This window comes from Meleagris gallopavo, unplaced genomic scaffold (genome assembly GCF_905368555.1).
Source record: "Meleagris gallopavo unplaced genomic scaffold, MGAL_WU_HG_1.1 scaffold_5, whole genome shotgun sequence".
In the NCBI taxonomy this organism is placed as follows: domain Eukaryota; kingdom Metazoa; phylum Chordata; class Aves; order Galliformes; family Phasianidae; genus Meleagris; species Meleagris gallopavo.
Genome location: NW_028147019.1, coordinates 179,970 through 192,411, shown reverse-complemented (window position 1 = coordinate 192,411; position 12,442 = coordinate 179,970). Strand labels below are relative to the sequence as shown.

General features: G+C 49.0%; 1 protein-coding gene and 1 pseudogene across 1 annotated transcript; one reads left to right on the top strand and one right to left on the bottom strand.

Annotated features, from left to right (window-relative positions):
* Window positions 1-261: 261 nt before the first annotated feature.
* On the bottom strand, window positions 262-1,285 carry LOC109364146 (olfactory receptor 14A16-like). Its single transcript, XM_019610753.3, has one exon. It carries the CDS (start codon window positions 1,216-1,218, stop codon window positions 262-264), a length of 957 nt encoding a protein of 318 aa, XP_019466298.3. The 5' UTR covers window positions 1,219-1,285.
* An 8,365-nt stretch (window positions 1,286-9,650) lies between these two features.
* Window positions 9,651-10,615, top strand: LOC146541998 (olfactory receptor 14A16-like; annotated as a pseudogene).
* The last annotated feature ends 1,827 nt before the right edge of the window (window positions 10,616-12,442 follow it).

The following is a 12,442-nucleotide window of genomic DNA, read 5'->3' as shown; positions in this document are numbered from 1 at the left end:
ACAGGAAGAAAGACAGACAAATTCATTACATGCCCTTTTTTTGATAAGCTTCACAGGGAGCCTGGTTCTTCATGTACAGCATGTCACGGCTACACATTATAAGTACAAGTCGAATAGGAATTGATAGGCATAATGATGTTTCAGTGGAAAACATTAGAATATATAAAACACAGAATAAAACATTCAATAAATTGCACTTAGAAAATGAACACATAAACCAAAAAAGACAGTTGGATTCTGTTAAAATCTGCATTTCAACTCTTAGATATAAATAGGTGGGCAGTTGACTGCTTTTGAAACACATTTGTTCTTCAGTTTCCACAGAGCATCTTTGAATTCCTGGTTCCTCATGCTGTAGATGAGGGGGTTCAGTGCTGGAGGCACCACCGAGTACAGAAATGACACCACCAGGTCCAGGGGTGGGGAGGAGATGGAGGGCGGCTTCAAGTAGGCAACCATGCCTGTGCTGAGAAACAGGGAGACCACGGCCAGGTGAGGGAGGCACGTGGAGAAGGCTTTGTGCCGTCCCTGCTCAGAGGGCATCCTCAGCACGGCCCTGAAGATCTGCACATAGGACACAACAATGAATACAAAGCTCCCAAAAACCAAAGGGGCACAAGATACAAGAAGCCCAACTTCCCTGAGGTCAGACCGTGAACAGGAAAGCTTGAGGATCTGGGGGATTTCACAGAAGAACTGATCCACAGCATTGCCGTTGCAGAGAGGCAGTGAAAATGTGTTAGCAGTGTGCAGCAGGGAATAAAGAACCCCAGTGGCCCAGGCAGCTGCTGCCATGGTGGCACAAGCTCTGCTGTCCATCAAGGTCCCGTAGTGCAGGGGCTTGCAGATGGCAACGTAGCGGTCATAGGACATGATGGTGAGAATGCAATACTCTGCTGACATGAGAAAGACAAACAGAAAGGTCTGGGCAACACATCCTGCGTAGGAGATGTCCCTGGTGTCCCAGAGGGCATTGGCCATGGCTTTGGGGAGAGTGGTGGAGATGCAGCCCAGGTCGAGGAGGGCGAGGTTGAGCAGGAAGAAGTACATGGGGGTGTGCAGGCGGTGGTGGCAGGCTACGGCTGTGCTGATGAGGCCGTTGCCCAGGAGGGCAGCCAGGTAGATGCCCAGCAAGAGCCAGAAGTGCAGGAGCTGCAGCTGCCGCGTGTCTGCCAACGCCAGCAGGAGGAACTCGCTGATGGAGCTGCTGTTGGGCATCTGCAGGTCCTGGGCATGGAGTCCTGTGCAGAGTGCAGAAGATAATGACGAGTCAAGACCATTTGCACAGACACTCTTCCCATCATTATATAGAAGTTTTTCTATGTATATGGAAAATGTTCATTTAACTCCATCACAGGAGTCTATTTTAATGAGCTTCACTGTACCTTAAGAAGTAGAAACTTAAGGGGCTCTTATTTCCTCTCATTCCCTAATTTTATAGGAGCTGCCTGGATATTTTACTCTTACAAGCCATTTCCATGTCTCATGTCTTTACCCTATCTGCATGGAGGGTGCCCATCTCAACTACTGTGCATTTAAATTTCTGGTAGAGAATGCTGCCTGTTTGCAGGATAAGTACATGCAACTGTATGCAGAAAATATTTTCTGCAAATAATTTCAGCTGGTGCTGTCCTTTGGGACAGGAGAAACTGAAAGCACATGAGGAGGTTGTTCATACAGCAGCAGAATGAGAAATGTACAACTCAGGATTCTCAGAGATGTGTTCATATTTCTCAGCTGCTTTCAGAATTCTGTCTACAACTCTTTCCCCTTCCCTAAGAAAAGGAAAATCCCTGCCTTGTCTCTCCTCTTGCAAAGTGCCCCTGGAAACACTCTGGCATGCAGTGTAGCTGTGATCCCCCTGCCCCAGGCAGCAGCTGTGGCAGCAGAAGGCCCCTGCCCTGCCCTGCCCTGCCCTGCCCTGCCCTGCCCTGCCCTGCCGTGCCGTGACGGGGGGCTCCTTCCCCCCACACGTCTCCCTGCAGCGCCCTGGGCAGCTCCCCGGGCAGCTGAGTGCTGAGCCTGGCAGGCGGCAGAGTCCCTGCCCCGGCACACAGCCCCTGGGCCACAGCAGGGACCTGCTCTGCACGACAGCCCTGGGCACCCGGCTGCAGCCCCGGCTGCACAGCCTGCAGCCGTCCTGGCACACGCAGCCCTCAGGGCTGTGCTCTCATGCTGCAGCACAGAAGCCCTCAGCTGGAGCAGAAATTTTTCCTTCATAAAGATACATGGAGTGTCTGCATCCTAACCTGCAATGCGATGTCCCTGATTTAGTGACGCCAGCAATAAAAGCCACTACTTTGCCTGCAGCCAGAGACTTACCTTGTCAAGGGCTGTGAGCAATGCTCCTCCAGTGAGCTCACAGCTGCTAATGTGCCACACAGCCTGTCAGCTCTTTTTCTTCTTCTCTGTGTCACCTGCAAATCATGCCCCCAGCCCTGCTGTGTGGTGAACGGAAGCTGACCCTGGGCACAGCTTTTGCTCTGCAGCACTGCCCACTTGTATGAGCTCCTTGTGTCCCAGGAGCCCAGATCAGCTCAGCAGCAGAGGATGTCATTTCTATCCTCCCCACTGATCTCCCCTGAGATATCCATGTGTCTCCATGGCCAACAGGTCCTGAAAGACAACAGCATCATGATTGTTCTATGAAATCTGCTGCATTAACCACCAAATGTCCAGTGCACAGTGACCAATTCCAGGTATACAGTTAGTCCTACCAGAGAGTGTTTGCTGTAACAAAAAGGGCACACAGTCTAGGACATGGAGGGCTGGGAAAGTGTGTGGGAAATCCCTGACATAGACACCTCCTTCCTGTGAATCACCTCAGAGAGGGAATAGAACTATTCCTGGCCATCTTAAATGACAACAGACCCCTGCACTTAGGGCACCCAAGTGTGTCTTTTTCACCCGTCTCCATGGCGCATGCAGAGTTATGCAGCTGACTAAATGGCTGAGCTCTCAAAAGAAGAGCCAGATCTTTCTCTGTTCGCCTTCTGCTGCACATTCTGGATCTCAAGGCACTTCAAAGCTGACACACATCTTTCGTCTTCTGCTGAAGAAACATCAGTTTTCTATGGACCCTCCTGTGAATGGCATCAGAAGCAGCCTGGTGCCATGCCAGTTCCCTGGGCTGTCCAGCACACTCACATGCAGCTGCAAATGCAGCACAGGGCCTTCAGGAAAGCCATGCCCAGGAGTGTCCGTGCTGCTTGGACAAATCCAAACCTCACAATGGGTCTGAAGCCTGTGTGCCACATTCTGAAGACAAATACCACAGATGCACAACACAGCCAGGCTAAGACTAATGATGCTTTCAAATTAAGATGTTTACTTATGTGTTTTTATGCTAATGAGAACACCAACACACACTGTGTTTGAAATCTTAGTACTCTTGCAGGCCTGAGTTCTTTTTTGGATCACAGGGACATGGTTAAATGGCTTCCACTACTGGACTATAGCACAAGGGGCATACAGAGTCTTTGTGATGGACGGGTGAGGAGACAAATGGAAATGGCAAACAGAGGAGACCAGCAGTGTCTGTTCCAGGTTTCCTGATCAGGAAGAGCAAGTGGAAGGGGCCCTCTACAGACAGATGGGAGCCTCATGTTGTCAGGCCCTTGTTCCACTTTGGGGGCCTTTTTCACTCCACTATCTGCTGTAGGAACAACACAGCAGGGCACGCATCATCCAGGAGATCCCTGGAGAGCACAGCTGGCAGCTTCTTGACCAAGCCATGGAGGAACCAAAGAGGAGAGGTGCTCTGCTGGATCTCATACTCACCATCAAGGCAGGGATGCTAGGGAATTTGAAGGTCAAAGAGAACCTGGGTTGCAGTGGCCATGGGATGGTGGAGCAGAGGAGTCTGAAGGGAGGGCAAAAAACAGGCTCGCACCTTTGGGCTTCGGGAGAGCACACCATGGATTCTTCAAGTGTCTGTGGGGTACAGTACAGAAAGAAAGCTTGTAGGAAGTGGAAACAAGAAGCGGTCAGCTGAGAGCAATGCAGAGTGTTTGTCCTAGTGTACCTGCTGAGATGTGTTTAAGAAGGCCAAAGCTCAAACACAGCTGAATCTGCCCAGGCATATCAAATATAATAAAGGCTTGTAGAAATACATAAGCAGCACAAGGAATGCTAGGGTCAGTGTGGTCCAACAGGTGATTGGGGCAGGGTACCTGGCAGGAAGGGCCTGGAGGGCATGAAGCCTCCTGTGCTGCATGGGACCATCTAAATCAACATCTGAGAAGAAAGAAATGAGCTCAGTACCACGGTGTGACTCAGTCAGTGCAATGACTGAGAGATGTCATGGACAGTTCTGGGCAGGGAAATTGTGGGGGACACCAGGCTCCGTACAAGACATAAATGGATCTTCTTTTGGAAGCTGTAAGTCTGAAAGATGTTCATTAACATCAGTAAAATTGGGGAAAAAAAAAAAAAAAAGGATTGAAGACAAATATTTAAATCCATAAAAATATGTTAACATACTTCTCAAATTCTAGCATTCTCATGAGTCCTCTCTCTTTAGGCAGAAAGCACGAGTCCTGGAGTGGATTAGGTATCTTTCTTCTTCTTCTTCTCCTTCTTTTTCTTCTACTTCTTATTCTGTTTGTTTATTTATTTATTTACTTACTTATTTAATTGTCTCAGTGTTCTCCAGAACTGTGTTTGCAGGACACAGATGCCTCCAGGTACAGGGACACAGACAGTGGTGCCAGTGCCAATGCCCTGTGACTAATGCCCAGCGTCCACCGCTGCTCTGCCCTGCTGCGTATCTGATGTCCCTCATCCTCCACGTGTCTCCAGCTCTCCTAAATCAATGACCATGCTTCAGGCCATGTTTGCAGCAGGCCATCTGGACACATGCTCTTCCCACTGCTCTCCAGATTTCCCCAGCCCTTGCTCTTTGTTCACTCAGATATCTCCCAACTATCTGGCTGATCTGTGAGCTTCACGAAGATTACTGGAACGTGCTCCACCTCTCCAAAGTCTGATGGACTCTTTTCTCAACTCCTTAACTGTGATTCTATCTATCCCTTCCTGTCTCTGTCTAACTCATTTCTTGTGCAACTGCTCCCTGGGAAAGACAAAACTCATTAGATGAAGCTTGGACATGGCATAAATTGATCGCTGTGTTTTACTGTTCATTCAATTGCATCACATTTCCTTCAGTTTCATGGGAAAGAAAAAAGAAAAAAAAAAAGGGAAAAAGAAATCTTTCCTTGCCCACGTGCAGCTGGTTCCCTGAGGAAAGCCAGGGGCAGCTGGTGCAAAGGAGGTTTAACACTGAGTGGGGGACTGAAGAGGAGAAGAGTGATGTGAGGAAAAGTGATGCCAGTCCCATGGGGCCAATGGGAGTAGAAATGGGGTGGGGAAGCTGAGGAGGACATTTGTCCACACAGTGACAGAGCAAAGCTCATTAGGGGACAACCTGGGTCAGTATCAGTTGCTAAGGACTGCTTTAAATTCCTGTTTTTTCGTAGAGGAAATGGACCTGGGGGTATTGATTGATGCTCGGCTGAACATGAGCCGACAGTGTGCCCAGGTGGCCAAGAAGGCCAATGGCATCCTGGCTTGCATCAGAAACAGTGTTGCCAGCTGGAGCAGAGAGGTGATTGTTCCCCTGTACTCAGCACTGGTGAGGCCGCACCTCGAGTACTGTGTCCAGTTTTGGGCCCCTCACTGCAAGAAAGACATTGAGGCCCTGGAACGTGTTCAAAGGAGGGCAACAAAGCTGGTGAGGGGTCTGGAACACAGGCCATATGAGGAGAGGCTGAAGGAGCTGGGATTGTTCAGCCTGGAGAAAGGAGGCTCAGGAGAGACCTCATTGCTCTCTATAACTTCCTGAAGGGAGGTTGTAGTGAGCTGGGGGTCGGCCTCTTCTCTCGTGTCATTACTGATAGGACCAGAGGGAATGGTTTCAAGCTACGGCAGGGGAGATTCAAGCTGGACATTAGAAAGTATTACTTTTCAGAAAGGGTGGTCAGGCACTGGAATGGACTGCCCAGGGAGGTGGTGGAGTCGCCGACCCTGCGGGTGTTCAAGGAAAGACTGGATGTTGTGTTGAGGGACATGGTTTAGTGGGAGCTATTGGTAATAGGTGAACGGTTGGATTGGATGATCTTTTAGGTCTTTTCCAACCTTGGTGATTGTAGGATTCTATGATTCTATGATTTAAACCCAACTATAAATAAATAAATAACTAGAATTCTTAAATGCCCATCATTCTCTTTCTCTTTAAACTCTCTCCAGATACCTCTCCAGTTTGCTGTTCATGTTCTGAACACCTGAAGAAGATGACAGGAAGGCACAAGGCACAGGAGGGCTCTTCAGGTTGCAATGGGCCCCAGGGGGCATTTGCTGCTGAGTCCAACAACCTCCAGAGCACAGAGAAGATTGCATGAAGTGCTCCAGAAGACCAAGTCAGAAGGAACAGTGAAGTTTCTTGGAGTATTAATGGGCCCCACTGAGGGCCGTTCACAAGCAAGCTTCCCCAGGGACTTGTTAGAGCAGATAATTGGAAGCCATGATTACAGGCAGACCAAGGCCCTGGGATGGTGGCTGTGATGCTGAGAAAAGCCTCCTTTGTCTTGTGAAGCAGGAAGGCCAAGGCCTGATGCCCAGAGCCTTGGCAGGGAGATCGTGTCCCTCCTGCTGGCTCAGGGCCCTTCCTGGGGCAGTGGGATGGAGGTTTGTGTGATGTCAAATGAAAGAGCAGGGGACAGCAGCTGCCAGACTCTGCATGGGGTGCAAGGATGCCGTGAGGCCCAAGTCCCATGTGGGCAGTGTGTCTCATCACAGCATGTGAGGTGTGAGAAGGGCCCCATGGTGGAGACACCATTTCCTCACTGGTAGCATTTGGTTCTGGGGACGCCATGTTAGATGCTAACCCACATGCAGAGCTCCTGACTGACTGCAACACCACTGTGCTCATATCAGCTCTGACAGCACAGTGGAGCTGAACTCACTGGGTTTGTCTCCCCTCTACATCACAGTGACTCAGACGTCAATGTTATACTGACCACTGTCACAACTCAGTAATTGTGACATCACTGCTCTCCACACTTCCAAGACAACACTGTGACTGTGTTGCCAATGAACTCCTATTGACTGTGACAGCACAGTGATTCCAATGTCTCCGTGCTTGTACCCACTGTCATAGAATCCTAGGTTAACTCGCAATGGAAAGGACCCGTAGTGATCATCAGGTCCAACATTTGGCTCCATACAGCCTCCCTAAAAGCAGACCATATGACTGAGTGTCATGGAGTTATCTAGATCAATGTGTGCCCGTGACAGAGAGCAGCAGGCCTGCAGTCCCACTGGCCAAACAAACAAACAAACAAACAAATAAACAAAATAAAAATAAAAACCGGCAGCAAAGATCCAAGGAGGAAACATATTTTTACGAAATATGATATCAGAATGTAAGATAACACAATGTAATAAAGTAAAATTGGAATTTAGGGTAATGAAATAAAATGAGAGAGCGAGGGTCTGAAACCAAGGGCCTTACTTTGAACTGAAGGCGCACGGCTGGGGAGCGCATCCACACTGCCAGGCAGCAAGCAAGCGAGAGATCCCAGGACAACCTCCCGTGACTTAACTTCCCCTCTGCACTCAAAGTCTTCTGGGGTATGCATTTCGTTTCTCCTCTGAGAGCCAGGTATCCAGAAAGTTGTCCGTCCATAGAACTGGAGTATTAACTCTTTAATGCCCAGTGCTTTACATGATGTTGTGATGTGGAATATCGATAACAAGAATCATACAACCATGACACCAGATGAGGCATTTGCAGCTTTGCTAGGCACATAGGATCGGTTACGACGAACCATACTTCTGGAATCAGTTTGTCTAGTGGTGATTAATTCATCTGACTTCAAAGCTCATTTTGCAGAGGTGACCCTGTTGTCCATCAGGAGCTGCCAGCCTCAGAGCCCCAAGGGCATCTCCAGGGGAGCAGTGAGGAAGAGAAAATGACATCCTCTGCTGCTGAGCTGGGCCGGGCTCCTGGGACACAGGGAGCTCCTACAAGTGGGCAGTGCTGCAGAGAGACAGCTGTGCCCAGGAGCAGCACTTCTGCACAGAACAGCCTGCAGGTGACATGAGGACAGAAGGGAAAGGAGAGAGAGATTTCAGGATGCGTACAATGTGAGCAGAATGTGAGCTCAGTGCAGGAGCATTGCTCACAGCCTTTGACAAGGTAAGACTCCCACTGTAGTCCATGCAGCTGCTTTTAATAGAGGGGTAACTAAATCTGGAATATCCCATTGCAGATCAGGCTGGAGGCATTCCATGGTTCTTTGACATGGAAAAAGACCTGCTCCATCTGAGGGCTTCTGTGCTGCAGCATGAGAGCACAGCCCTGAGGGCTGCATGTGCCAGGACGGCTGCAGGCTGTGCAGCCGGGGCTGCAGCCGGGTGCCCAGGGCTGTTCTGCTGCCACAGCTGCTACCAGGGGCTGTGGGTTCATAGCTGCATTGCATTACAGGGCACTGCCACGGACCTTTCTGTAATGATAACAAAACCGTAGATTTTGGGCCAACTGTTCTCTCTCCTGCTTCTAAAGAAGGGTAAATAATTCATCAAGTTTGAGCACATCAACTGATAATCCTGAAGTGCAGACGCCTTTCATTGGAAGCTCTCTCCTTTGCTCTCGTGACCATCACGTCCAATGCATGATTCACCTCCGTGCAGACAGAGCGCCAGCAGAGCAGAGCAGCATCTCCCCAGGCACGTGTCCATCGCCCTCTGCAGTGCACAGGGGCTGAGAGCGACTGCCTGGGGCTGTGGGCAATGCAGTCTGTGACGATGGGAAGGAGTTGTCTTTCCCTTAATTGGGTGCTCTCATTAGGTCACATCTCCCTGAGGTGTCTTTCAGAGCTGTGAGCTGATCTTCAGGATGCAAATCTTTGCCTTAGGCTCGAGATCAAAGTCCAGGGATGAAGGGGAGAGCTGCCATATGCAAGGAAATGCTGTGGGGTTGGTGAAATGAATGTTAGGTGTCATTTGCTGGACGTGTGGTGATGAGACCTCGCTCAGGGCCCCCGGGAAAGGGTGGGCATTCCGCAATGGGCAGTGGTTTCCTCTGTTCTCAGCAGGGTCTGGCTTCTTTTCAGGGAAACATGGGGAGGGCATTCTCCCTTTGTCTCCAAAAGCTCAGAGTGTGTGGAAACAAGCCCAACCAGCTCCCCTTACCTTGCACTAAGCAGCAGTGAATCCCTTTGCCTCTCAGCTCGCACTGCCCTTCACAATGTGTGCAGCAGAAATGCTCAGGATTTCTGACTTCACTGAACACTCCTGGGCCATGGTAAGTGGGACCAGACTGTGAGGGAAAAGAACATCATTCAAACTTTTATTTTCAGCCCACGTATTTCTGGCACTGATTCTGCACATGCTGACAAGTACTTCTGCATTAGACGTGATTTCATCTGACAGATGCTGTAAAGAAAATCACCACAGCACCACCACGTTCCCGTGTACACACAGGGATAAGACTGCTTCCTTGAGAGAAAAAGGGCAAAATCAGCCGCATGAAATGTAGTTCACATCTTTGACCACAGTGAACATTTCCCACGTGGAATGACTTCTCACTAACTTTCCTACTCCTTGGACAGGTTCTTGTGCCAACAGGTCCCAGTGCCCAGAGGCAGCAGATGCCCAACAGCAGCTCCATCAGCGAGTTCCTCCTGCTGGCGTTGGCAGACACGCGGCAGCTGCAGCTCCTGCACTTCTGGCTCTTGCTGGGCATCTACCTGGCTGCCCTCCTGGGCAACGGCCTCATCAGCACAGCCGTAGCCTGCCACCACCGCCTGCACACCCCCATGTACTTCTTCCTGCTCAACCTCGCCCTCCTCGACCTGGGCTGCATCTCCACCACTCTCCCCAAAGCCATGGCCAATGCCTTCTGGGACACCAGGGACATCTCCTATGCTGGATGTGCTGCTCAGGTCTTTTTCTTCCTCTTCTTCATCTCAGCAGAGTATTGCATTCTCACCATCATGTCCTATGACCGCTACGTTGCCATCTGCAAGCCCCTGCACTACGGGACCTTGATGGACAGCAGAGCTTGTGCCACCATGGCAGCAGCTGCCTGGGCCACTGGGGTTCTTTATTCCCTGCTGCACACTGCCAACACATTTTCACTGCCTCTCTGCCAAGGCAATGCTGTGGATCAGTTCTTCTGTGAAATCCCCAACTCCTCAAGCTCTCCTGTTCAAAATCCTACCTCAGGGAAGTTGGGCTTATTGTGCTAAGTATTCTAATCTTATTTGGATGCTTTGTTTTCATTGTTGTGTCCTATGTGCAGATCTTCAGGGCTGTGCTGAGGATGCCCTCTGAGCAGGGACGGCACAAAGCCTTCTCCACATGCCTCCCTCACCTGGCCGTGGTCTCCCTGTTTCTCAGCACTGGCATGGTTGCCTACCTGAAGCTGCCCTCCATCTCCTCCCCACTCCTGGACCTGGTGGTGGCATTTCTGTACTCAGTGTTGCCTCCCGCAGTGAATCCCCTCATCTACAGCATGAGGAACCAGGAGCTCAAAGATGCTCTGTGGAAACTGATGACCAGATGTGTTTCAAAAGCAATGAACTTCCCATCTTTATATACAAAGGCGTGGTAATGCAGATTTTAACGGAATCCAACTGTCTTTTTTTCATTTGTGTATTCATTAAGTGTAGTTTATTAAAAGTTTTATTCTGTCTTTTAGCTAATCTGATGTTTTTCACTGAAATGTCATACCAATATCAATTACTACTCAGTTTATAGCTACGCACTGTAGCCCAGAGACTCTGTACATGAGGAACCAGGATCTCTGTGAAGCTTAACAAAACAAAGAGCATGCAATGACTTTGTCTTCCTTCCTGTGAGACATTCCTGGTGCTGCTGGGATCAGATGTTGTCAGAAAGCCATAGTCCAGCAGGAAGCATACGGCCGTTAATCTGATAAAAGTTACCCCGGACCTCCTGGAGCATAGGCTGGTAGGTAGAAAGCTGCCCCTAATGAGATGGGGAGGTCAGGAGAAGCCCAGAGTACAGAGATGGGAGACTGAGGGAAGGGAAGAGGAGCTTGGCCAGCAAAAAAATGAAGATCTTGAAGAGGTAAGAGGAGTTCCTCTTGGTGTTGCTGTGACTCGCTCAGACTGCTAAACCCACAGCCTTATTTGTACCTCTAAGTGTCATTTCCTCCCCTGACAAGAATGCACTGCAATAATGCTGAACCTCAAAGCTCCTCTTGAAGCCCAAATTAAGAACTCCAGTGCCCTAGCCATACCTTTACTCTCATGCCCGCTCTAATCCTTAGCCCAGGGGTGTCCAACCTTGGGTCACATTTAGTGAATGGAAGTTTTCAGGCTTCATACACTTATGTTCCTCCAAAAGCAAGGCTTCCTGTTTTTTTCCCATGGAAACTGCAACAGACACAAAGACCCAAAATATAATATATAAGTAACAAAACAATTTCATTTCATTTCATATATTTTTCTTACTATATTCATTAAAAACAAACAAACAAAACACTTAAAACAAGTGGGATATTTGACCTTGTTTTTGTGAAGCTAACACACCAGTCTGGTTAGATGGCAGCAGTTGTGATTCTTAGTGAGATCTCAAGGTGTGCAGCACAGATATTTTATGAGATTTTACTCTTCCTGTACTTCCCTCTTGACCATCTTTGTTCAAAACGTGTGTTCTGCCAAAAAGCAATGACACAAATAAGGTGTGATTTTGAATCGAAGGGGTTGAGATAGGGATTATGAGAGTCTGTTAAAGAGACCTGATCAGATTTTTGAGTTGAATATCTGATTACAATTCCATACATTCCACTTGAAGATTTTCATGTCGTGTGTTTGTATCAACTGAAAATGGTCTCACAAGCAGAAATAGATGATTTATTTTGTCAGTCCTGAAGCTCCAAGCTGTAGGATGTGGTCCACAAACCTGAAGGATGGGATGCCATCCAGAGAGACCCGGTCTGAGCCCAGGAGAACCTCATGAGGTTCAAGAAATCCAAGTGCAAAGTCTGGCAGCTGGGCTGTGACAATCCCCACTACCACCAGTACAAGCTGGGGGATGAAAGCATGGAGCACAGCCCTGCTGAGAAGGACCTGGTGGGTTCTGATGGATGTCAGTGGACACGAGCCAGCACTGTGCCCTCACAGCCCTGAAAGCCAACTGTATCCTGGGCTGCATCAAAAGTTGAGTGGTCAGCAGGTCAAGAGAGGTATTTGTATCTGTGTACCAGTTAGTTTGTTCTTTCTAGTTAGAAATAACTAGTTTCTAGTTGTTTCTGTTCTTTCTACCAGACCCAGTCTGTTGTGTCACTGCAGTTCTGGTAATGATTCTCCTCTGAATGCTTTGGTCATTTGCAGAACTCCAGACCAATCCAGTAACAGCTCTCTGCATCCCAAAGTGAAGGTTGCTAAGCTACAGATGGACACTTATCTACCAG

Excerpts from the sequence above, each read along its gene's own strand:
- LOC109364146 (XM_019610753.3), bottom strand. The coding sequence starts at position 1,218 with ATGCCCAACAGCAGCTCCATCAGCGAGTTCCTCCTGCTGGCGTTGGCA.